Source organism: Juglans microcarpa x Juglans regia, chromosome 5S (assembly GCF_004785595.1).
Source record: "Juglans microcarpa x Juglans regia isolate MS1-56 chromosome 5S, Jm3101_v1.0, whole genome shotgun sequence".
Lineage (NCBI taxonomy): Eukaryota > Viridiplantae > Streptophyta > Magnoliopsida > Fagales > Juglandaceae > Juglans > Juglans microcarpa x Juglans regia.
The window spans coordinates 19,001,056-19,028,705 of NC_054603.1; the positions used below are offsets into that span (position 1 = coordinate 19,001,056).

The 27,650-nt window shown below is 38.9% G+C and overlaps 1 protein-coding gene across 1 annotated transcript; it reads right to left on the reverse strand.

Annotated features, from left to right (window-relative positions):
* On the reverse strand, positions 1-26,955 carry LOC121267166 (transcription factor MYB3-like). Its single transcript, XM_041171028.1, has 3 exons — positions 26,867-26,955; positions 1,855-2,275; positions 1-69 (listed from the first exon to the last, which is right to left on the reverse strand). Exons 1-3 carry the CDS (start codon positions 26,953-26,955, stop codon positions 1-3), a joined length of 579 nt encoding a protein of 192 aa, XP_041026962.1.
* Between the last annotated feature and the right edge of the window lie 695 nt (positions 26,956-27,650).

The following is a 27,650-nucleotide window of genomic DNA, read 5'->3' on the forward strand; positions in this document are numbered from 1 at the left end:
CTAGGCGCTGCCCTCACTGCCGTCGACCTCAGCTAGTCCCTGCGCCACACGTTTCCTTCTCGGTGAGCCCTGCCATGCAAAAGTATTTTTCACGCAAGTTTCGTATGTTTTCAAAGACAAGAGGTCTAGCTATACCTTACCGAGCGATTGGTTCATTGATTAAATAAAATTACAGTATTACCCTTCGAGTAAAGCTGTGTAAATATGTTTTAAACTTTTAATATATATGTTGGTAGACTTATTTTGTTTAGGTTTACAAAAAACTTTAGTATTTTGACATGTTATTAGGTAAAAATTTATTTTAAGAGTAAACAATAGTAGTGTAATGCTATTTTTACACTTTAGATATGATTTAGTCTATTTAAAAATAGTTATGGTTTATTTTAAAATATTTGGGATAATTATAATATCTAGTATTAAACTTTATAGTTTGTTTTCAATAATAAATAGGTTAGATTTTTAAATATTTTAGTCAAAGTTATTAAATCAACATTGATGATTTTAGAAAGTCATGATTTATAATTTTAAGTTTTGAGGAATTAAATAGGTTATTTTAGAAACTTAGGCTTAAATATCGAAATACATGAGTAATTGGAAATTTATGAGAATTATGTAATTATTTTATAGGTGACGATTAATTATCATTCGGCATTTTTGAGAAAAATTCAGAAAAAACTTAGAAGCCCATGTAAGTGGGGTTCCTATGCTAGACTTTGCATTAAAATAAAATGAGCTGGGGTTGACTTTTTGGAAAATATACATATTTGGTTATGAAAATAAATTTGAACTACCTCAGTTATTTGTTCTGCATTATTCATGAGATTCTGTTTAAAAAAAAAATATTTTCCATCATGACTGGTGTAGACATGAGCTTATTTTTTACATTCTATTGCTGATCTATGCAAAAGGAGTGAATATGAAAATTTGTTCATAATTATGTAAATATGTTTTGGATCTGCTTTGATTACAAAGATTATATGATTTTGTTCAGTGCTCTGTTTGGATAAGATGTGATTTCTGAAAACCTTTGGTATGACTCTTTGATTCTGAATTTGATTTTGTTTTCGCTTTGTTCAGATACAGCCCAACCACAGGTTATAATAGTGGATACGGCCCAACCACGGGTAATAATAGTGGATACGGCCTAACCACGGGTTATAATAGTAGATACGGCCTTGCCACGGGTTATAATAGTGGTCTCTATTTTGAGTGCACACCTTGGTGACAGAGTGATTTATTTTCTGCTTGGCTATCTGCAGACCCACGGCCCTACCACGGGGTTATACATGGCTTCTGTTCTGATGATGATGATGATCATTTATGTTATGCCAAAGGATATTTTTGAATGAAATTATTTCTAAATCTTCGCTCTGATATTTTGATAACATGTTTTGCTTCCGCACTCTGAAAATGAAAATGTTTTGTTCTGCATTCTGATCTCTGTAAATGCTCATGTTTATACACTGGTATATGCTCTCTGTTTACTGAGTTTTTGATAATTCACCCCTTATCTTTAAACATTTCTCAGATAATCTTGATGGTTTTACTAGAGAGCAAGAGTATGCAGTATTATAGAGGTTTGATGTTCGCTGAGGAATAAGTACCTGAGGGTGCAAGTTTTTATTTGAGAGTCTTAGTTAGTGATTTGGTTATTTTCAGTTATTTTGATTTTATAAATTAATGATATTTTCGAGTATTTTGGAGAGTTTCAATTTATTTTATTAAGAATTTATGTATTGTCCTTATGAAGGAACATATATATATATATGGTTTGAGTAAATGAATATATTTATGGAGTTTCTGGATTATTTATAGTTGTGATTTTGAGTTGATATTTAGATTACAAGACCTAACTCTCTGGACCTCTGGGAACGGGGCGTTACAGCGCATGTCCTGAAATGAAAATGGCTGCTCCCATATACTTAAGACATTTTGATCAGATGTTTCAGATGCACTAAAATTCTCCTCTATATGTTGGACAGTTTCAACGGCTGGATCAGTGCGTGGAGAAGAGATATCATTAATGGGCATTTGTGTTGACATCGGTATACCTTTAGTGGCATCCATGTTTGGCAAAATTGGGGCATCGCAAAGTAGATCTTGAATCCCAGAAGAATCATTCTTGTTAACTTCAACCTCGGATGAGTTCACCATTTCTGATATAGTCGTTGATGACAAAGTATTGATCTTACTGCGCTTTTTCAAGTGTGCGTGGCAATAATTTTTTATTTCGTTGTCAATTCTTCCAGGAAGCTTTGCAGCAATTGCAGACCATCTGAAATAAATTAAAGACAATTAGGACATTACACTCAAGTACTATAACTTGAAGATCATCCGGGTTTTACTTTCTTCACTGTTAGATGCTCTAAAAATGATTCTAAAGTATCTTCAACTTCTGGGTTTAACAGAAGTTTGAAGTCTTTTGCCTTTCATCCACCATGGAGAGAGAGAGAGAGAGAGAGAGAGAGAGAGAGAGCTCAGTCGCCTTTGCCCCGTCATCATGGCATACTTATAAAATCTTGCTTTTAACAGTACTAACTGAAGACTGAAATCATATTTACGAAAATAGAAGCGAAGTTATAGCTAATCTACAACCCTGGATTTTCTAAATAGTAGACCTCAAATCAAGGCCGGTCCATTGGATTCTTCTTTTTCCCTTTCTTTTTCTTTTCCCACTCCATCCCCAGCCCCGATAAACTTACCCAATCTTTTTTTCTCTTGTTTTCATGCAGCTGAGTAACCCACTAACCTCCCTACCCCACGACTTCGTTTGCAGTGAGCTTCATCTTGCCGCTTGCATTTTTTTTTTTTTATCTTCTTGATGGTTCTTCAATTTCAGTTTCTACACTTCCGAAGATTCCTCCACCCAACCTCCATTATCTCCACGTCTAGGCAGTTTGAAGTTTGAAATTCCTTTCCGTTTTTGTGTTTTCTCCTTTATTTCATTTTTCATCCATCACTCGAGTCTCTCCCTCCTATTTTTATTGTTTTCTACTTGCAGTGCATTTCTATTTTTTTCTTCCATCCTCTCAAACTCTCTCTATTTATCTATCTTCTCTGCACCAAGTTGCTAGGCACCTAGAAACTCCACCATCCAACCACCATGGGTCAACCCCCATGGCCCAACACCTCTGTGTCCTCAACGGAAACCTGTCCCACAAACTCGTCAGCCTCCGCTGAACCAGTCAAGATCACGCCAAAAAGGAATCAACATTGTTGCATGTCTATCCCTCCTCAGCGAAATAGACAACAACTTTCCTCCTCTGCTCAACCACCTAGCAAGGCGCTACCTCACGTCAGAAATACCATGAAAACAGCCCATCAACCGCGTCCCAACTGCCCAACAACTTCCTCTGTTTTGCTATGCCAAAAACAGAGCCACCGACCACCAGTTCCACCTTAAACCGAAACTCCTTGTGTCAAGCGAACCCACCACAAGCTACCCACCCATCACAAGCATCGTATAGTGCAGCCCTTGCCACACTCGAGCAACCACCCAGTCACCGTGAGCCCTATCTCAAACCACCAACCGTTGCTCCAAGAGTCCCCATGCTCGGCCATTCGCAGTTGATAGATAAGGGCTCGAGAGACAGTTCGATCTTCTGACCACTACCAACACCACGCTTAGATCCTCCGTCCAAGGTTGCACCACCGTGCACGACCTCCACCCCTCACGGTAAGCCTCTATCACTTTCACCATGTCTTCCTCTCACGAGTCTCACTCTTGGACTGTCTCTCTTTTGCTCTCTCTCTCGTCCAAGGCCATGCCGCTGTGCTCACCACCGTCGATCCCTGCCCAGCTCACTCTTCCGTCGCGCCTCTCATCCTCCCTCAGTGAGTATGCCTCTGAGTTGCTCAGTTTTGATCCAGGCGTTCCTATTATTTTGTCCCACATTTTTCTTGTTTCTAGCCGTACCCAACGAGCATTCATGTTGATGTTGTTAGTTTTCCAAGACACCCTTTTCATTTAGATGGTTTCATATTGGACTGATTTTATATTAAACTTGTGTTAAGTGGGCCATGTTTGAAGTATAAGAATTTACATTTACGAATTCAAGTTAAATGACTAAATATTTTTACAATTTGGTTTTGGTAGTAAACTGTAAGCATTTTAATCTTTTATTTTTTTTAAGCACTTTAAGCCTATTACATGAAATAAACCTTGTATGGTTGTAAATTAGATATGATTAGTAGTTTGCAATGATTTTTAATATAAATATTATTAAGTATATTTTATGAACTACTATTGTTTAAAGAAATTTACGATTTCCTACTACGTTATATGTTAGTGCTATTGAATTATGAATTCAATAATAGTTTATAAATATATGAGTTTTGAATCTGATTAAGTTAATTTTCAACATGAATCTAAGTTTTTTTGCCATATTTGATAAAATTCTATTATGATAAGTTAAGAATATATTTAATAATAATAGTATATATTAGATTTTTAATAATTATCAAAGCTATTTTTCCGTAGTATGAATTTAGGTAAATAGAGAGTTTTAGCAAGTCCTTGTAAAAGTTTAGTAATGCTTACTATTTTGTATAGATGACGATTGACATTCATTTAATACGATTATGGAAAGATTTATAATAGTTCAAAAGTCTAGGTAAATGGGATTCATATACTAGTTTTACATAAAAGAAATGAAATGAGGTTGACTTTGAAAATAAACATGTTTGTTTTTTAAAAGAAATCTGAAAACGACCTCAGATGTTTATTCTACATATGCATAAATTCTATATAAGAGAAAGTATTTTCTGTCATGACTGGTGTGGACATGAGCTAATTTTGTGCATTCTGTTTCTGAACTATGTAAAAAGAGCGAATATGAAAATCTGAAAGTTTTTGCTATGAATAAATGAAGATGTTTTGATTCTGTTTATTTCGAACATGTGAAATGATCTGAAGCTATTCAGTATTTTGTTTTGATATGATGTATCATCTGAAAACCTTGGCATGAAATTCTGATTCTGTATCTGAATGTGATCTGGTTCCAATGATGTTCCATTCTGTTTCTCTTAAGGCCCAGCCACAGGTATAATGGTGGTTTATAACCCTACTACAGGATGGAACATGGTATACGGCCCAGTCACGAGTATAATGGTGGTTTATAACCCTACCACGGGGGTGAAACATAGTATACGGCCCAGCCACAGGTATAATGGTGATTTATAACCCTACCACGGGGTGAAACATGGTATACGGCCCAGCCATGGGTATAATGGTGGTTTATAACCCTACCACGAGGATTAAACATGGTATTTGTCTCGATATCATACTATGAGATGATATGAATATAATGTTTCAGTTTGGATATGCCAAAAGATTTTCTACTTGGGAACAAGTTTGTTTTTCTAAAAATATCGGTCTAATGTTTTGTACCAAGTTTTTTTTATACATTTCGAAAGTAGATATGTTGTTTCTGCATTCTGAAAACAAATGTTTTGTTCTGCATACCACACTTTATAAATGCTCATGTTTACATGTTAGTATATGTTCTCTGCTTACTGAGTTGTTGATAACTCACCCCTTATCTTCACAATATTTTTTAAGATAATTTTGGATATTTCAGCTAGGGATCAAGATTTTGAAGCTTTGGGTGATATGATTTAAGAGTAGTGGATCAAGTATAGAAAGTTCTCGATGAGTATTGGCCATTTTTATTAATAAATTTTATTGTGTTATGATGGCTTGGCATTTTGGAAAATTGGTTATATTCAGGAAATTAGTTTGAATTGAAATTTCTTTATGATATTGGAAATTTGGAGTCTATAATTATATTATTGAAATGTGAGTGTTAGTAACAGGAAGTGTAACGCCCGTCCTTGTGGTGTGACTTTTTATAAAATATTTTCATAAAGGATGATGAGAATTACCGTTTGATTTAAAACTTTTTACTTTCTTCCCAAGGTGCAAGACTCTACGTTTATAAAATAAAAAGTGCTTTTACAATAAAAGAGGTTTACAGCGGAAAACATTAATTTTACAATAAAAGGGTCCCTCGTAAGATTAAAACTCGTGCCTAGACTTCCGTGCTCTTCCCTATGGTCGTGTCTGTCCTGATGCGTACTTCTCATTTCGTCCCTGTGAGGGGGAGGGACATGCATAAAAACTAAAATGAGTCGAAGACTTGTAAGCATTACGTCATACGGTTAAAATATAACAACATAGGTTTTCATTCATGCATTCATCATTCATACATACTATACTTATGTGCTTACATACATACGTGCGTTCTTTTGAAAACGTCACTAGACGAGATTTTCCTTTGAAAATGGACTTTCTTTTCATAAAACGTTTCCCCCGTCAGTGCCTTCATTTCTATAAGAATGCGGTGTATTCTTGTATAAGTGTGTTCATTCAAAAACATCACTGGACGGGATTTTCTTTCAGTAAAACGTTTCCCCCGTCAGTGCCTTCATTTCTTAAAAGTTTGTGCGTTACGTGCATACATGCATACATACATCCATTCTTTCTTATCACTTTCATAGGCCAGTACACACTGTTACGCCCCGTGTGTTAGGGTTAGCGGTCTTCCTTTGGACCCGGACTCCACCCGTGGCCACGGGTTGGGAATCCCTTTTTAGTCAGGGGCAGCACTGGGTGCACTACCAGTACTACTTACCCGGCATTACAATCTACCCATTCATTGGTACCCTTTTCGTTCATTCATGTGGCTGTTACGTATCTTCATACAGTTCATGCTTTTCATGTCTTTCTTGCCTTTCATTCATTCATTCATGCCAGTTCTAAAGAGCTGGAGCTTTCATTCAGTCATTTCTTTCATTTAACAATCCTTTCATGAGAAAGCATTCATTTTCATGAGAAAAACATTTATTTTCATGAGAAAACATCGTTTGGGGCATAAGCCCAAAAATCGCCTTTCATGTTTCAGTTCATTTTAGTCCTATCTTTCATTTAACAGTTCGTTCGTGGAAAACGTCATTAAAAACATACATGGGCTTAAACGTCAGCTTTCGTGGCATCCATAAGCATCACCTTGAACGTCGTTTCTCATGACATCCACGAGCATCACCTCCTGGCGCACATGAAAGCGTCGGTTCGTAGGATCCATAAAAGCATCAGTTTCATACCTTTCATGCATTTTCATCAGTTTATGGATTTTTCTAGAAAATACATACAATAGATATAGCGTATAGTCATCTATTCACATGCGTACAATTAATACTTTCGTTGCGTAAAAAGGGGCTGCCAAGGAGGGCCGTACATACGTATACCTTTGAACACTTAGCATTTTCTTCAGTAAAACGTCTTTGGTTTCATTTCATCATGCATGGTGAGGAAAGCGTTTCATTGTCTTTTCTTTATATTTTAGAAGACTCTATAAGAGTATGAACGTAATACTTACTTGGACTCCATGCTACCTGCATATCATGCAGTCCATTCATGTGCGTGTCAGATGGCAACCTACATGCATACACATAACCTTAATGTCATTCTCTATCTAATGCATAAGCAACTTAACCTATAAATAGAACTACGCTATACTTGGAGCACTCTCCTTCTATCCCATGCACTTACGTGCCCTTTACTATGTTAAAACCTTCGAGGACCACTTACGGTCACCACATCTTCCAACTCAATGTCTTGCCTTGAGTGCTCATCCACTAAAGTGAACCCATGATTCACCTTAGGATTAAGACACTAAGACCTTAGTCTTACTCTTCTTACTAACCACATTCGACGCATGATTCCAACCGATGGAATCACGCATCTCAATCCTAACAATACACCTGTCACTACCTCTATACATCCTAGCCCATACTAAATCTTCATTCCCATCCATACAAGCCACACGGCTCTACGCCAACTCTGAGGCTTAAGCACCGTGTAACTGTGCCAAGGACAGATTACCCATTACATATTGTGAATCCGCCCGGCACATATGTCTCACTAGATTACACATGTACCTTACTCCTTTATCACCTAAGATCAACATATGACACATTGATCACCTGCTCGTAGGGACAAGGGTCATACTCTGATACCAACCTTCTCTTAACTAGGCTAGCATGACTCTTCATGCTATTCGTCCCTTTTGATAGTTCATCCCAATATTTAACATGACAAGGCTCCATTCACCATTACGCCTTATGTCACGTCATATAGCTCGAGACTACACCCGAGCTATACCATGACCTTGTCATCTCACCTGACATCCCGCTACGTCATTCTTACATCAACTCCTTAACTCATCATGAGTACGGTTCCTCACGTACTTCTGTCACATTGTGACATCTCGTCACGATCCTGCTATGCCATTACTACAATAACTCTTCACCCATCATAAGCCTGACTGTCAGGAACCGCGTCACTTCGCGACGTTGCCCAGTCATGCTTCCGCTGTGTACTCTTATACTTGTTCTGCTACTTCACGCATATTCCTAGCCATAAGTCTATCACAGTGACACTTGTCACCTTAGACTACAGGCTACGCCATAACTACTTCGGGACATTGTTCTCCAATTTCCGACACTATTCACCACGTTCCAGGCCCATAAATCACACAACCATCCTTATCTCTAAGACACGCCACATGGAGTGTCGCTGCCTCGTGGAGTACACTCCACGTATACTCCCTTTCCACACACTACAACCTATCATCAATATGGCATACTTGCCATATGATGCATCACTCTACCACATAGAGTACACTCCGCGTGTACTCCCTTTCACATGCTACAACCTATCATCAATATGGCATACTCGCCATACAATGCATCACTCCTCCACATGGAGTACACTTCTCATGTACTCCCTTCATACACACTACGACCCATCACCATCATGGCATACTTGCCATATGGTGCATTTTTCCACCACATAGAGTACACTCCACGTGTACTCTCTTCACACACGTCACATCACCATTACGGCATACCCGCCATATAGTGCATCACTCCACCACATAGAGTACACTTTACGTATACTCCCTTCATACACACTACGACCTATCATCAATATAGCATACCCGCCATAAGATGCATCACTCCACCACATGGAGTACACTCTGGGTGTACTCCCTTTACACACGCTACAACCTATCATCAATATGGCATACCAGCCATACGATGCATCACTCCACCACATGGAGTACACTTCTCGTGTACTCCATTCACATACGCCACATCACCACTATGGTATACTCGCCATATGGTACATTACTCCATCATATGGAGTACATTCCACATGTACTCCCTTCATACACATCACGCCACATCATCATTATGGCATATCCACCATATGGTGCATCACTCCACCACATGGAGTACACTTCACGTGTACTCCTTTTATACGCACTATGCCACAGAGTACACTCCACGTGTATTCATCCCGTTCCACAATACCCAGGAGGGTATAGTTTACATATACTCTCCTTATTCCACAATACGTCACACATAGAGTACACTCAGCGTGTATGGTTCCCATTCCACATTACGCTAGGAGGGTATATTTTACATATACTCTCCTTATCTCACTCTATGCCACACACAGAGTACACTCAGTGTGTACTCTTCCCATTCCACCTGCCACGTCACCAATACAGCACATACTCCACAACCACACTATACGGCACAGTCCACAACACTTCACAGCACACTTCCCAACTACGCCTAACACATCACAGCGCACTACACAGATAAGCCTAACACTTCACATACACGGCACATCACATCACCACACTACACAGATATGCCCAACACTTCACATACACAGCACTTCTTCGTACTACACAGTCATTCCCCTAATACTAACAGCACAGTCCACAACCTAATCAACTAATCAATATCTAACATAAATAACGAGAGATAGAGGATTATACCATCGACGGGATAACCCGTGCGTTGCTCGATGATCGTCACAGCCGATGACGTCGGAATGGTCTTACGTGGTGACTAACCCACGTACGTTGACTGTTTGGGCGTTTGGATAGCTAAGTGTGGTCTTGGAAGGGCTCGTGAAGGCCTTGTGATGGTGGCAAGGAGCGTAACATGGCGGATCTAGCCGTGTACAGTGGCGGTCAGCCACATGCAGTGATTGTCCATCACGTGCAGTGGTTACCCACCACATAAAGTGGTGGTTTAAACCTAGGGCTCGACAAAGGGAGGTGCGGTGGATCTCATGGTGGCGTCAACGTGGCGCCACGGTGGCTCACGACGGCAGATCTGGCTGCACGATGGAGGAGAAGTCGTGGGAGAGTGAGAGAGAGTGTGCGTGCATGGGTGACAGATCGGGGCAGTGGGTGGTTGGGTTGGCTTGGTGGTGGCCTGAGGAGGCTGAAGGTGGCGGTTACACACTGTGGGTGGCGGTGCACTGCGGTGCACAGTGTAAAACCCGTGCGTGTGAGGGGGAGGAAGCCGTGCAGTGGAGGGAGGCTATAGGCCTCGGGTCACATGGAGGACGAAGGGGAAGGGAGAAGGGAGGTCCATGGTGGTGCTTTGTGGCCTTGGGTGCCGCGCACGGCGGCGCTAGAGGTCGCGCACGGTGAAGCCGTGCGTGGGTCTCTTGTACGTGCGTGCTACAGGGAAGGTGGCTGCATGGGAGGGGCTGAGTTCGCTAGAGGGTGATGACCGGTGGCAGAAGAAGCTGCTGGGGAGGTGGTGGCGCCGTTGGACGGCGAACGGCAGTGCAGTGGCCATCAAGCAAGTTCGGGCTTTGCACTTCCGGAAGGGAGAGCATGAGGGAGAGAGATCGGGCTGGGGAGGCTTGCTGGCGTGAGGCAGAGCTGGTGGTGTCGGCGGTGAGGTCTGGCGACACACGGCGGCGCCAAGCTGAGGCAAGGAGCATTCGGCAGAAGATAGGGACGGCTGCGTGTTGTGCAAGCTGAGAGGGAGGAGAGAGAAAGGGGAGGGAAAAGTGAGGGAGAAAGAGAAAAGGTCTGGGTATTTAATCTAATCCCTTCATCTTGGAGTCTACAACGCGATCTAACGACGAAGGATTAAAATACTAATTTGAAAATGCGTAAACGTTAACTCAATTAAAAGCACTTAGAGGAATTAAGGTAAATATTATTTTAAACTAACTTTAGTTTATAAAATAATATTTCTTCATTATTAATGAGATGATGAAGTCTTATTTAATATATTTAAAAGGATGAAACCATTTAATTTAATTAAAGCCTTCAACATAATTTAAATCCCATAATATTTTAAATAACTGAAATCATTTTAATATTATATTAAAATGATTTCTGACAATTATAATATTTTTGGAGCTCTTCAAGAATATTATAATTGTCGTATTTAAAAATCAAGCTTAGTTCAATAACACTGGAAATACTCCTTATAAATATTTCTAGTACATTTAAAACATTGAGCGTGTCTTAGAAGTCACTTAATATCTTTAAAGACACGCCATCGGGGTTCAGCACGCATGATGAAGTTCGCAGTCGCTAGATGGAAGGGACAGACAGATCATATAATCTTTGCCCTTGGGATTTGCTTACGTCATAAAGAGGGAACGTACGTCAAAAAAGAGAAGCGTACGTAAGAAGGAAGGAGCAGGGTATTACAGGAAGTAACTCTCCGATTCCTGTGAGACCGGAGCGTTATTGGCATCCTTAGGCCATCTCATAAAAGGATTATCATTTGTGAAATTAAAGCCACATGGGATGGATTGCTTTTATGATTGAAGTTAAAGATTCTGTAACACCCCGTATTTTAGTGTATTTTTACTGAAGGATTATTTTTGACTGTTCAAAAATTTATCCTCTTATTTAAAAATTGGTTGGATTTTTAGTAAGTTTATTTCTATGATTTTAATTTGGTGAAAATTATTTTTATGTGCTTTCCAAATATTTATTTATTGTTATGCATTTAAATTGCTTTTAATATTTAAATTAATTACTGTGGGATTTAATTATTTCAATTTGACTTTACCATTACGTTTAAATTATTTTATTTAACTTGTGGTTTTAAAATCATCTCCGTTGGATCATTTTTGTGACCCAAGTTATGAGGATTGGACCTCATTTCTTTTCCCTCTATTTTTCTTTCCTTCCTTTTTCTTTTATTTCTTTTCTTTTTCTCCTTTATTTTTCCTCCCCGCGCAACTCCCTCTCCCTCCCTCTCTCTCCGTCCGTTCTTCCTCTCCCCCAGCCCGCCGCCGTCGCGCCGCCGTGCGCGACACCGCCCGGCCGACCAGCTCCCCCTCCCTCCGGCGACCTCACCTCCCAAATCTCAGCCCCTACCTCGCCGCCGGTAGCCCACACGCACCCCACGAAGCCGCGGGCCACCTTCACGCCAGTGCCGCCGTGAGCTGGCGGTGGCCTTCACCGCCCAGCCCGCTAGCTTCCCCAGCCGCCGGCGACCTCACCCCACCAACCTCACCTCTATCCGTGCCGCCGTTAACAACCAGTAGCCCTTCGAAGCCGTGGCACTCTTTCCGCCGTTGCGCCGCCGTCGCACCACCATTGGCCACCATCTTCCTACCACTTCATCCCCGACCTCTTGGCAACCCATTGGACCCAACCCCAGCTCCGATCCGTTACCGGTGAAGCTCCACCATCTACATTTCCGATTTGGGCATTTTGGTCTTCTACCGCCCATTCCACCGCCACCCACGGCAAGCCACCACCACCATTGGCTTCACCGACCTCTCTAGGCCCTACCCTATCATTTTTGGGTCTTCGTTTGTCCTCGTTGAAAAGTGGGTATCTGTGACCCACGGCCACAGTGTATTTTACACTGTGGTGTTGCTCAGACATCACCACTTGCAGCTTCGTGATCCTCCGGAAATTATTATATTGCACTGTAAGTATTTTCCTTAAAGAACTTTCGTGATTTAAATATATTTTTGCACTAACACATATTATCTGTGAATTGGTTTGTTTTGCCGGACTGAGTCCGAGGAGTTTCGGGGGTCGGATGGATTGTAGACGGAGTTGTGTGTTTGTTTGCATTGTGAATTGTGGTTGTTGGTTGTTGGTTATGGCTTGTTCATGTACATCGCATATTGCATGCATGATCATGTTTGTAAAGAAAACTGGGTTTTCGCATGATTGCATACATGTTCATGTGTTTATTGGAATTGGATTTTCATGTGAGTAAAAGGAAAATAGACTGTAAAGATGGTGGTAAGCAGGGATGGTGGTTGTGTCCCGCCTGTGATTCCCGCCTACAGTGCTCTGTTAAGTATTCATTGTGTGTAAAGGAACTGTAGGGATGGTGGTAAGCAGGGATGGTGGTAGAGTCCCGCCTGTGATTCCCGCCTACGGTGCACGCGATAGGGATGGTGGTAAGCAGGGATGGTGGTTGTGTCCCGCCTGTGATTCCCGCCTACGGTGCACGCGGAAGGGATGGTGGTAAGCAGGGACGGTGGTAGAGTCCCGCCTGCGATTCCCGCCTATAGTATCCGATAAATGGATTGTTTGTGTGAATCATTTTATGGGAAAATGTTTTACGGATATTTTGGGCCAAAATGGGATTTTTGGCGTGTGTTGGAAATAATCATTTTTCTGGAAAAAAATGGTATTTTATGGCTAAATGTATTTTGCTATATTGTTGGTTGCATTAATGTATTTTTATCCCGAGAGTTGTTTGGTTTATACTTACCTGTGGTACCATTTTATGGTATCGCAGATTTTGATGCAGATGATGATGACTAGCCTTCGCTTGGCTCCCCTTGGAGGAGTGATCTGGGATTGCTCCTGTTTAGTGAGTTATGTTTTTATCAATTTATGTATTTACCTTTTGTATTATATCTGGGATGACTGTATAACTGCTATTTAAATCTTTACTGATGTTTGATTGTAAATAAATTCTGGTACTTAGTTGACTATCCGCTGCGTTATTTTATTTGTACACTGTTGCATGTACACACACTGGCACTTCGTTGGGATGTGTGACCGTGTTGTCACCATCCTGGCGTCTCGATCCCTGTGTATTTATATAAGGGGGATTGGGGGCGCCACAGGTGGTATCAGAGCAGTTCGGCTCTGGGTAAAACCACATGTCCCATAGGTGTAGTACCAGAAAATTTTAAAATTTTGATTTGAAATTATTTTGTTGGGAGTATATTATTTTAATTTATTTTATTTATTTTATTGTACGTTAATTGTTTGTTTATTTATCTTATTTTTGTTATTTTAGTTTATTTAGTTATTTTATTATATGGCAGGCAATTTTACTTGTTTCAATTATTTTCTTGTGTACTATTTCATTTGTTTTATTCCTTTTGTCTTATGATATTTTATTTTGTTGGTTTTATTTTATTTTATTTTATGTGAGATGGTTGTATTTAAATTTATTTTACTATAATTATATTTTTAGTTTGTTTTAAGCTGATAGTGGGGTTATGGGTTACGCTATGGCAGGAAAATGGTACGACCAAGAAGGCAAGCTAATGAGCCCGAGGATGAATTACCGAGGGGTGATGGAAATTATGCCATGGTGAGGGCGTTGAATAGGATGACGGAGTTTCTTCAGCAGAATTTTCGTCCACAGCAAGGAGAGCAGTACAGGGCGATGCAGGCCGGGTGCACCTATGAGCGCTTCTTAGCGCATAGGACCCCTGCTTTTTCTGGTGAAGAGGATCCATTACGGGCTAGAAGGTGGATTCAAGTTCTGGAAAGAACGTTGAAGTCTGTGGATGCACTGAGGCCCAGAGGGTATTAATATGGGAGCTATATGCTGCAAGGTGAAGCGGCAAATTGGTGGGAGACCAAGCGGTCACTTTTAGAGATGGAGTTGGGATCCTTGGCTGCTGTGTCTTGGCAGCGTTTTAAGAAAGAATTTGATGATCGATTCTTTCCTGTTTCGGTGAGACGGCAAATGGCTCGGGATTTCAATAATTTGGTTCAAGGAGACATGACTGTCGAGCAGTATGCAAGGAAATTTATGGAGCTTGAACGGTTCGCTCCTCACCTCATTGCTACGGAAGAGATGCGGGCTGAACGTTTCCAAGAAGGGTTGCGCCCTCAAATCCGCAGGCAGGTCGCATGCCTAGAAATCCAGAACTTTCAGAGGTTGGTCAATGTGGCCTCAATTGCTGAGCGAGAGCGAGGTGCTGTGGTAGGTTCCCCTCCGGGTAAGAAGCGACTGAACGTTGATGGTGAAGGGAGTAGCTCCGGGTCGCCACAGAAGTTTGTGCAAAGGATCGGGGCCAGAGCGCAGGCAGCTTCCGGTATACGTATTGGGGGTCGAGCTCCAGTTTGTGGTAGATGTAATAGAGCCCACGAGGGCGAGTGTCGTCAGGGTTGGAACCAGTGCTTTGAGTGTGGTCAGACAGGACACTTTGCTCGTGAGTGCCCTAATTGGACCCAAGGAAATCAGGGTGGTCATCGCGGTGGTAGGACTAATCAGAGGCAACTAGTTCAGGCTCGGGTGTATGCGGTGACTCCTGGTAGTGCTGGCGACGAGATTCCAGGGACTCAGGACGCTGGGGTTACGGCAGGTATGGTCTAATCTTACCTTTCGTAATGGATGCCATGTGTGGTTTATTCTTGGGTTTTGGAAAGTTATGCAAGCTGTACCCATGCCCGTTGAGTGTTGGAGGTTGTGTGATTTTCTTAAGAGTGTTCTGGTTGTATTGGGTATCCTGCCTTAGAGTGATGTTTGGCCCTACAAATTTCGAGGACGAAATTTTATTTTAAGGGGGGAGGATGTAACACCCCGTATTTTAGTGTATTTTTACTGAAGGATTATTTTTGATTGTTCAAAAATTTATCCTCTTATTTAAAAATTGGTTGGATTTTTAGTAAGTTTATTTCTATGATTTTAATTTGGTGAAAATTATTTTTATGTGCTTTCCAAATATTTATTTATTGTTATGCATTTAAATTGCTTTTAATATTTAAATTAATTACTGTGGGATTTAATTACTTCAATTTGACTTTACCATTACGTTTAAATTATTTTATTTAACTTGTGGTTTTAAAATCATCTCCGTTGGATCATTTTTGTGACCCAAGTTATGAGGATTGGACCTCATTTCTTTTCCCTCCATTTTTCTTTCCTTCCTTTTTCTTTTCTTTCTTTTCTTTTTCTCCTTTATTTTTCCTCCCCGCGCAACTCCCTCTCCCTCCCTCTCTCTCCGTCCGTTCTTCCTCTCCCCCAGCCCGCCGCCGTCGCGCCGCCGTGCGCGACACCGCCCGGCCGACCAGCTCCCCCTCCCTCCGGCGACCTCACCTCCCAAATCTCAGCCCCTACCTCGCACCACCATTGGCCACCATCTTCCTACCACTTCATCCCCGACCTCTTGGCAACCCATTGGACCCAACCCCAGCTCCGATCCGTCACCGGTGAAGCTCCACCATCTACATTTCCGATTTGGGCATTTTGGTCTTCTACCGCCCATTCCACCGCCACCCACGGCAAGCCACCACCACCATTGGCTTCACCGACCTCTCTAGGCCCTACCCTACCATTTTTGGGTCTTCGTTTGTCCTCGTTGAAAAGTGGGTATCTGTGACCCACAGCCACAGTGTATTTTACACTGTGGTGTTGCTCAGACATCACCACTTGCAGCTTCGTGATCCTCCGAAAATTATTATATTGCACTGTAAGTATTTTCCTTAAAGAACTTTCGTGATTTAAATATATTTTTGCACTAACACATATTATCTGTGAATTGGTTTGTTTTGCCGGACTGAGTCCGAGGAGTTTCGGGGGTCGGATGGATTGTGGACGGAGTTGTGTGTTTGTTTGCATTGTGAATTGTGGTTGTTGGTTGTTGGTTATGGCTTGTTCATGTACATCGCATATTGCATGCATGATCATGTTTGTAAAGAAAACTGGATTTTCGCATGATTGCATACATGTTCATGTGTTTATTGGAATTGGATTTTCATGTGAGTAAAAGGAAAAGAGACTGTAGGGATGGTGGTTGTGTCCCTCCTGTGATTCCCGCCTACAGTGCTCTGTTAAGTATTCATTGTGTGTAAAGGAACTGTAGGGATGGTGGTAAGCAGGGATGGTGGTAGAGTCCCGCCTGTGATTCCCGCCTACGGTGCACGCGATAGGGATGGTGGTAAGCAGGGATGGTGGTTGTGTCCCACCTGTGATTCCCCCCTACGGTGCACGCGGTAGGGATGGTGGTAAGCAGGGACGGTGGTAGAGTCCCGCCTGTGATTCCCGCCTACAGTGTCCGATAAATGGATTGTTTGTGTGAATCATTTTATGGGAAAATGTTTTACGGATATTTTGGGCCAAAATGAGATTTTTGGCGTGTGTTGGAAATAATCATTTTTCTGGGAAAAAATAGTATTTTATGGCTAAATGTATTTTGCTATATTGTTGGTTGCATTAATGTATTTTTATCCCGAGAATTGTTTGGTTTATACTTACCTGTGGTACCATTTTATGGTATCGCAGATTTTGATGCAGATGATGATGACGAGCCTTAGCTTGGCTCCCCTTGGAGGAGTGATCTGGGATTGCTCCTGTTTAGTGAGTTATGTTTTTATCAATTTATGTATTTACCTTTTGTATTATATCTGGGATGACTGTATAACTGCTATTTAAATCTTTACTGATGTTTGATTGTAAATAAATTCTGGTACTTAGTTGACTATCCGCTGCGTTATTTTATTTGTACACTGTTACATGTACACACTCTGGCACTTCGTTGGGATGTGTGACCGTGTTGTCACCATCCTGGCGTCTCGATCCCTGTGTATTTATATAAGGGGGATTGGGGGCGCCACAGATTCCTGCCATAGAGATTTGAGTCTGATTCTAATTTGTTGTGTACAGTTCGAGGTTTGTACACGTCTTAAGGCTCTGTTTCCGTTGGATTGAGATATAGTCAAATGCAATTCGATTTCCGTTGGATTGAGATATTGAGCAAATTGATATATGTTTTATTCCGTTAACAAGCAAACAATATTATAAAGTCAATCGAATCATGGTTGCCATATATATTAATAAAATGGAATATCGAGTACTGGGATTGGGAGGATGCATGCATGGCACCAAAGTTAATTATGGGAATTTTCTTTAAAGAGAAATATATGCTTTAGGCACGTCTACAAACCGACATAGTTTTATATGATAAGTTAGATTCTAAAAGTACTACTAATTTTATTATAAAGTAAATATAACATATAATATTAAGTCACGTCAATTTATAGATTTAGTTTTATAGAATTTCATTATAGCTATAACACTTCTCTTCTTTGGAAAGATAGTGCTCCTTGAACCAAAAAATTAGTAAATATTTAGAACATTTTCAGGTATTAGAAATCATAAATGACTGTTGAATTAAACAAATCTCGATCTTCTAGAGACATGGCCTTAATTAATTAAGAAGTCATCAATACCTTGAATTAAAATTGATCGTCCATGTTTGTGAAAGTCATCGATGATGAAAGATACCTCAGCAGGATAAAAGTTTATATTCACATGTATATACGATTGAATATATATGTGAATATAAAAGTAGAATTCAGAGTCAACAAGCTGTGATCAGAAAGAAAGGGATGCCATCTTTGAGCTGTTTCAACATATGTGAACACCAACTCCCTACAAATTGATCATTAAGTAAAGATTTCTGAGAAAGCAACATGCATGCTTGTTTTTCCAAGGACTTGTTATGCATGGTCATGATCAACCATTGCGTACCAAAAGTTGAAAAATAAATAGAAAAATGTTGTTCATAATTCATTTGTAAATCTTATGATCATTCCCAACAATATAAGGTATCCAATCATGGGTATGAGTACCAGATCCTAGGTGGAATTGTGGTTAGTGGGAGATTATTATTCTGAATTCTAGAGGTTTTAGCGAATTAAATAGAAGGTGATGAGAGGTTTGGAAAGAAATGAAGCGGTAGACGACAAGGAGAGGCGCATATCGATATTCACATGTTCATAAACAATCTAAATCAATATCTTAATTTTGTTTCATAAAATATACTATATATCATGATGAACACCCAATTAGTCAAAAGTCACCCCATCGATCGGTCCTACCATATATGTGCATAAAGATATAATAATGTGAGTATATATATATATATATATATTTGTTACATGATCTTTTGCTTTCTGCATTATTCAACTCATGATCCCCTCTTGCCCCCGTTTCATACTTCCAATTCAAAGGAAGTACTATAAAATGATATTTGTAACACGTAGTTTTAGTCAAATTAATATATATATATATATATAGTGGTGTTTTTGTTATTTTCTGCATTGGTCTTTCTAGCTAGTCTTAATATCTTTGGTCTAAAACTCCAATTAATATATCTTAATTTCTTTGAATATGCATGTCTCTTTCCTCAGCTCGTACGTACATATAGATTAGAGGTCATCCTGCATACATCACCAGGTTTTCATATGCATACGTAGCTAGCGCATTAATTTGTAAATTTAGGACCAACTTAATTAAATGAATCTCCTTCTTTGAATTATTTTCTTTTTCTTCAAATAATATAATAAGCTTCAATATTTTTTTTAATGTATGGCATAAAACGTTTTTAGATGATAATATGATCTAATTCTAGGAAAATTACAGATTTTCCATTAATATTGAGTGTTACCTTATATAAAATAAAAATAAAAAATAAAAAGAAAGAAAGTGATCACAATATATGTAACACCCCGCTTAATTAACCATTAGGATTAATCTCTAAATGCCCTTAGATTAAGCTTAAGATTTTGGGCTTTAAATATTTTATTATTACCATTATTATTATATTATTTTGTTTGATTATTTTATTTATTTACTTCAATGTTGATAGTTAGATTTATTTAGACCATAACACTTAATGTCATTAATTATTAAGCATGAAGGATTAGAGAAGCAAGCCCATTAGTAATTCTATTAAGGCCTTTAGACCCTTGGGACATTTATGCATGAGCCAAGCCTTAGAAGCCTTAAACCAAGCCTCTTAGAAATTCAAGACTTGGTAGGATAACCTTGACCAAGTGTGGGGAAGGCATAAAGTCTTTGGGCCAAGCTTGGTATAGTTTTGACGCATGGCCTAATTAGGTCAAGGTAAGCCCTTGCAAGCCCCATTTTTGTGGATCTTAATGCCTCTTTTAATCCCTCAAAATCTGGAAACAAGACCTCATTCACTCAAACCCAAAAGCCCATGAACCATTAAACCCACACTCATGGCCCTTTTAAGCCTGGCCTTGTTTTGTTTCTATTTCACTCTTCAATTTGAAAGCCTAATGTACCATACCAAGAGTTTCTTCAAGCCTATGTCATACCCTAAGCACCCAAATTATGTTTTGAAATTAGGTTAAGACCATTAATCAACTTACCTACAATTAGTGATCTTTAAATCATGTTTTAGAACTTAATTTTCTTTCTTAATCTTTTTAGCCTATTCGATCTGAAATTTTCTTGTTTCCTTATTCAATTACATCATTCTTAGATCATATTTGGACCCTAAATAAACCTCCACACATGTCATTAGAAGAATTGACATATCAAACTCCAAACTATACCAATCGACACACATATGTGCCCTTTGTGTGCATTGGACTGTTTTATCCTTAAGCCCAATCTTTTTGTGCCTTTTTCTCTAGGGCACTATGGTTTTTAAGCACCTCACATGACCCATTTAAACCATATCATGCTTTGGACAAATTTTGGCTTAAAAAACCAAGCCAAAACCCCAAACCAATTGCACCTAGAAGGCTAGCTAGTTGAGTAGGAACCGAATTGGTTGAGTTTCAACCACCCTTCTACCCATGGCTGAGCCACCACCCCATGCCACCTCCAGCACCACCCAATCCTCAAGAGGTACTCATGGTCATCAAGAGCCTTGACCGATTTTTCCACCCAAAGAAGGCACCAAAAATCGTAGGCACCCAAGCCACTTCACTCGGCAACCACCCTCCCTTGCATCATCTTCTTTGTGCTGCACTTCCATGATCACATGGGAGCCAACCCTCCACCTTCTTCCACCTGAAAAAGCCTTCAAGAAGTGACCTTACACATTCACAAATTAGCCATGATGAATAGTCTAGAAGATGAGTCAAAGCTATGATCAAATCTGTCCAAGGAAAACCACCTTGAACCCATCAGCCCCATGGATGGTTTTGATGGTTTTTCTTCTCTTCCTTTTGCACCACCACTTGACCAGCACCCTTAGAAGCAATGTAGCACATAAAGTGATGAATTCATGGTGGTTTTATGCGACTAATCACTCTGCACAAGTGACACACGGTGATGAAGTGCAAGCTGAAAAGTCAGCCTCTTATACCACTGCCCATGTCATCCAATCCCCATGGACTTAGACCAATGTCTCCCCTAGGCCACCTATAAAAGGATCCTCCACTCCCTCATTTCCTCCACACCTCATCTCCAGCTCCCCTTTGAGCATACAGAGCCATCTTCCCCCTTAATTTTCAGAGAAACTGAAAGGTGTGTGAGCTTAAGTGTTCTTGAAGTTCTTGTGCTAGGAGCTTGAGTGGGCTACAAAATTTATAAGTATTTTTGCCCTAGATCTTAGTTTATATGTTAAGTTGTGATTTTAAGTGTTGGAGTGATTTTTGGATGAATTTAGAAAATGTTACCATACATGATTCAAAATTGGGTTCATTAAGAATGGTTTAAGTGTTTAAATTGTTTTAAGTGGAAATTTTAACTATGACATATCTTAGCATATTTTAATATGATTTATTAATGTCTTAGAATGATCATGAAAGGTTTGATTTTTTTTTTTTATTAGGAGCATGCCATGATAGGTGTTAAATTCTATCTTGTGTTGATCATCAAAACATGCATGGATTTTAAGTAAGTTTGTAATTAAGGCATGAAGTTTGATTATTCCACCTAAGCTGATGATTAATCATACAGAACATAATTTTATTAATTAAAAATACCATACTAGTATTACAAGAATTGTAATTGCTTCGGATAAAAGAGCTGAATTATTAGCTCTACTGTATGGCCTTAAAGCTAGCTTTAAGAATTGGTTATGTGGAAGTTGAACTAGACTCACAGGCCGTGGTTTCATGGTGAAAACAACAGAGATGTGGGGTTTGGTATCTTGAGAATTTTTGGGAGGAGATTCTAGGTTTTTTGGATTCGATGGTCTGCTTTATTTGTCATGCCTTCAGATAAGGTAACAAAGCTGTTGATTGGCTTGCAAAGTATGGTGTGCTTGGTCATCACATGTAGCAGCAAGTGATTGGGGAAGTGTCGAGGTTACTGAGAGGTTTAATCCGCTTGGACAAGCTGGGTATCCTCGTTACGCTGTCACTAATTTTTATTGCTTTTGTTGTTGCTTATTCAGGCTGGTTTAGTTTTTTTCGAGTATTGTTGATTTTTTGGTTTAGGCTTTTTAGAATTTGTTTTGTTCTTTTCTTTTTATTTTTTATTTTTGGCTTATTTTGACACTTTTGTTTTGGGTTAGTTTATAGCGTTTTATCCTGTAAACCCCTAAGTGAAATAATGTTATCATGGTATTCATCTATCATAAGTAAGGGATGATTGATAAACTTGATACCGGGCTGCTATGTGTATAGCTATCGGCTCTTCTTTAAAAAAATAAAAAACAAAGAAACTTAAACTTACATAATTTGTCTCTGCTTTGGGATTGGCCCAAATATCATCACGATTTTTATGTGCTTTAGCATATAATTTGGTTAGATCATAGTCAGCAGGACTTTCTTCTTTCTACAAAAGAAAAATCGATATTAGAACTTACATGAGAAAAATGTATTATATGTTAATATTTAACGGGGACTAAAATAACTTACTATTTTGTTAGACAAACGATGAAAAGATTGAAAACCCACATGATGGTGTATCATTAAATTTGATCTATTTGCTTTATTCACAATACTCTGTTGCTAAAAAAATATTAGTCTATATGTTTAATACATCAATCATATACTATTAAAAAAAGATGGCAATAAAATTACCTGATAAGTAGGATCTTCAAACATATCACAAACCCTCTCCCATTCGTTTGGTGGCATTGCTTGGAATGGATTTTGACGTGCTTCTATTGTAATACGAACTTCTTACAGTGTGCATGATATCGACCTTTGTACCTCCGGAATGCATTCGACAACAGTTCCTCAACCGTTAATCGATCCTCTTGTTAGCCAAAATTAAATTCAAACTCATCATTTCAAAAATTATAAACAATTAGTATAACGACAAAGTAACTTAAAAGTAACAAGTTATGTACTTAGTTGCTTGGGATGTAGCTTATTACCGAGCAACCCTTTTTTATGTGGCCTTTCATATTTTGGAGAACTTTAGACCAAGAGAATGTAGTACTCGGTGCATACGTGCGAGTAAGCATACCAACATAAGAAGCAAGCCACGCTGCCAAATCTCCAGAGCCACCAGTGTGATCATCAGGAATATTAATTTTAATTTTACTCATTTTCCTTACTTTCTCTATGAAGACACCCCTCGTATTGTCTCTACCTCGACTCTGACTTACAACAGCTATATATATAGTAATTAAAGCATCTATTTTAATTAAATTATTTATTTTATAGATATATTACTTAAATCGAGCATAAAATATGGTATTTAATTTGATAAAATACCTTGTTTTGAGTCTGGTGATGTTAGCTCACTATTCATGGCAGGTGAACTACACGGAGAGTCAGTAATGGATGGGGATGGCACATGTGTTGCTTTGCGTTTGGGAGGTATATCTATTTGAAATTGAAAGAAATTATTATTCAAACGGACGTTACGAATATTTATAAGAATAATAATTACAAAAAATCATATTTGAAATTCATTCACCTTCCGTTTTGCTGAACCAGTCGCCCTCATCCTCACTAGACACTTCAATTGATTCATCTTCTTTCAATATTTCACCCTCAATTACTATGGGTTGAACATCTTCTCTATGCAATGAGACCATATCATATTGGTTTAGATCAACAAATAGATTGATGTCTACTTCGTTTTCTTGATATGCTTCTTCATTTGTTGGACTATCAACTTCTTCATGTGGTTCGCCTGCCTCTGAAATGTAATCATATATATTTTTTGGTATAAACTTCTCTACTACCCGCCATGGGTTTCCGTACTCCGGATCATCTAAATAAAAACTTGGTTCGCTTGGCAAGCAAGAACGAAGGGATCATCCTCATACATGTGCGAGATGTATTGACACTCACAAAATAATCAACGTTACGCACTCCCAACCTAGGGTTTGAGACATCCCACCAATTACATTTAAACAACCAGATCATATTTCTCCCCATGTACTTTAACGCGATGATATATTCCACAATTCTGTAGAAGTCAATGTTATCATCCCCATGGCTTCCTTCGACTACCACCCTACAATTTTGAGTTTTCCTGTTTTCTGTCAGTTTGTGAAATCTGTATCCACGTACCAAACATCCTGAGTACTGGATGTCACTCCTTGACGGACCACATGCTAGAGCATACAATTCTAGTGAAATTTCTTCTTAATTTTCACCATATTTTGATACAACCTACATTAATAAATATTATTCTATGGAAAAAAAAGTGGAGTTTAGTGGTATGAAGTTCATATTATAAAATGGGTTTTACAGTAATATCGTATGTTCAAACCACGAGGCAAATTTCTCTTTATGCGTCTTTTCTACGTCAGTTACACCATTTGTGCTAAGTAGTTGTATATGCTCACCACGCATGTTCATGTGAATTGTTAATTTGTATGAAGTTATACTATATTATTATACATGGACTTAAAGATAATATTGATTTAGAGGATCATCACTAACCTCAAGTAATGGTCAATCTCTACGCAATTATTCCAGACATACCATCAAACTCTTTTAAACTCTCGCTCACATAGGTCGTAGCCCCCTTGTGTGCCTATGGGACGTACGGTCTGGGGAAACACGGTAAATGTCGATGAGACTCCCATCTCTCGTCCACCTTCATAATGTTGGTCTAGTATTCTAAATCTAGTATCAACACCATGAAAATACATTTAACATAAAGTATGCCACTCATTATTGATATATGAATCTGCAATCGAATTTTCTATACGAGGTTTATTCCCCACAGATCGCTTAAGTTTTCCCAAAAACCATTCAATAGGATACATCTATCTATACTAAACCGTGCCAGCGACTAAAGCCTCATGAGGTAGGTGCACAACCAAATGAACCATTACATCAAAAAATGAAGGTGGATAGAAACTCTTCAATTTGCACAATATTACTGCAATGTCAGCTTCCATTTTTAACAATCCATCAACTTTCAACGTTCTACTACAAATGTCTCTAAAACATCTCCCTAATTCTGTGAGAGCTGTACAAACATCTCGAGTAAGCTTTCCATGCATACCAATCGGCAACAGACGCTGCAAAAATATATGACAGTCGTGACTTTTAAGACCAGTTATCTTCCAATCATGTGTTCAAACGCATCTTGACATGTTTGAAGCGTAGCCATTGAGTAATTTGATTGTCATGAACAAATCACAAAATTTCTATCTCTCATCATTTGAAAGTGTATACCATTCGATGAGCATATAAGCTGACGATCCATTATCTTGCAAATGCAACTCTAGTCTTATCTCCGACTCTTTTAAGTTTTTACGAGAGTTAGCTGTATCTTTGGTCTTCCATTCTATTGACATCAGAGTGTCCAATATATTCTCACATATATTTTTCTCGATGTGCATAACATTTAGATTGTGATGCAATGTCAAAGTAGACTAGTATGTCAACTTAAAGAAAATAGTTTTTTTATCCAATTCAACTTCACTGCTTGTCGTTTTCTCTTTCGAACTCTTGTATCTTTCCTAAATCTGTTTTTTGAAACATCCCCAACTGGCGGTAATGACTTGCGCTCAACCCTTCCATTAAACATCATTCTATTTGAACACCATCTATGATCATGTGGTAACTAACGACGATATCTCATAAAACATAATTTTCTACCATGACTCAACCACTGAGACTGTGTATCTTTATTGCAAACACGACAAGTCATTTTATCTTTTGTGCTCCACCTAGACAAATTTTCATATACTGTAAAATCATTTATTGTCCACATCACTGCAGCATGCATCTTGAACTCCCGCGACGAGGTCGCATCATATGTACTGACACCCGGATCCCTCAGCTCTTTCAACTTTACAATAAGTGGTTGAAGATATACATCTAATTTGTTCCCTGGTGACCTTGGCCCTGATATCAGTAGAGTCATCATAAAATATGGATCCTTTATACACTTCTAATGTGGCAAGTTCTAGGGCATTAATATGACAGGCCAAGTACTATGAGAAGTGCTCATGTTGTCACGTAAATTAGAACCATCCGTTTTTAAACCAAAACGTACATTGTGAGATTCTTCAGCAAACCATGGATACTGACGTCAAATTTCTTCCATTGTAGGGAATCTATAGGATGCGAGAGGAAGTTTTCATTTTGGACTCTTTCTGTGTGATGCCAAGACATATATTTCGCAATCAACTGGGAGTAAACAATCTTTGAAGTCGAGGAATTAAAGGAAAATGTCTTAATACTTTTCGGGGTACATTATGTTTATCGGATGTCCATCTTGACTCATGACACACTGGGCATGTGTCAAATTCTGCATATTGCTGCCAGTAAAGAACACAATCATTTTACAAGCATGGATAATATTATAACCAAATCATAGCCCTCACTTCAATTGCTTCGCTTCATAAAAATTACGGGGTACTACGTTATCCTAAGGAAGAGCCTCTTTAAATAATTCTAGCAACATGTAGATGGCCTTGGCAAAAATACAATAAATAGACTTAATATGGAGCAACCTCACCTTGAAAGACAAATTGCTATGACGAGTGCACCACTTGTACAACTCTCTTTGTGCATCCTCTCATAGTCTTCCAAAGTTTCCACTTTCGTCAAATGATTATGCAGATGTTCTTTCTACGTCTTTCATCCCAAATATTTCTGCACCCAGATCGCCTAACATCTCAGTCATATCCTCTCCATTATCATCACTGTTATCAGGATCATTCACATTAATGTCGTCCATGTCGATGTCATTACCCTCCTCCATTTGATTGGTCTGATTGCTAAATCTAACTCTTTTGGAAAATGGTTCACCATGTAAGACACAAGGTAAGTATTTAGGATCGATTCCATTTGCAAATAAATGATCTTCCACTACAACCAAATTATAAAAACTTAGATTTTTGCACTTCTTGCATGAACATCTTATAAATCATCGACTGTCAATACTCATGCGAGCAAACTCTATAAGAAACTTCATCACCCCTTGTGCATACTCCTTATAGTCTCGCCCAAGTCTATCTCCTAATAGTATTAAACATTAATTTAATTATTAGTAATTCCTATGTTATATTATATTTTAAGTGTTAATTTTAATTTAAGTACAAAATATTTTGTTATAATTCTTAAGTTTTTTATATTTTAAGTATAATTTTTATATATCTTATTTGTCTTTTAAGTAAAATCTTGTAAGCAAAATCTTATTAGTCTATTCAAGCAGGATTTTATTCGAACAAGATTCTGTTCAAATGAACATTATAGCGTTCGAATGGGACAAGCCCAAATTCCAGACAAGAAACAGAGACAAAACGTTTGCCACAAAACACAATTTTCACAAACACAATCTCATAAGATGCGTATTGGTGTAGGATACATTTTAAATGGGATTGCCCAAACACGAATATACCAAAAATCTTAACATATAAATTAATTAAAAACAAAAAATTATCACAAATCTAAAAA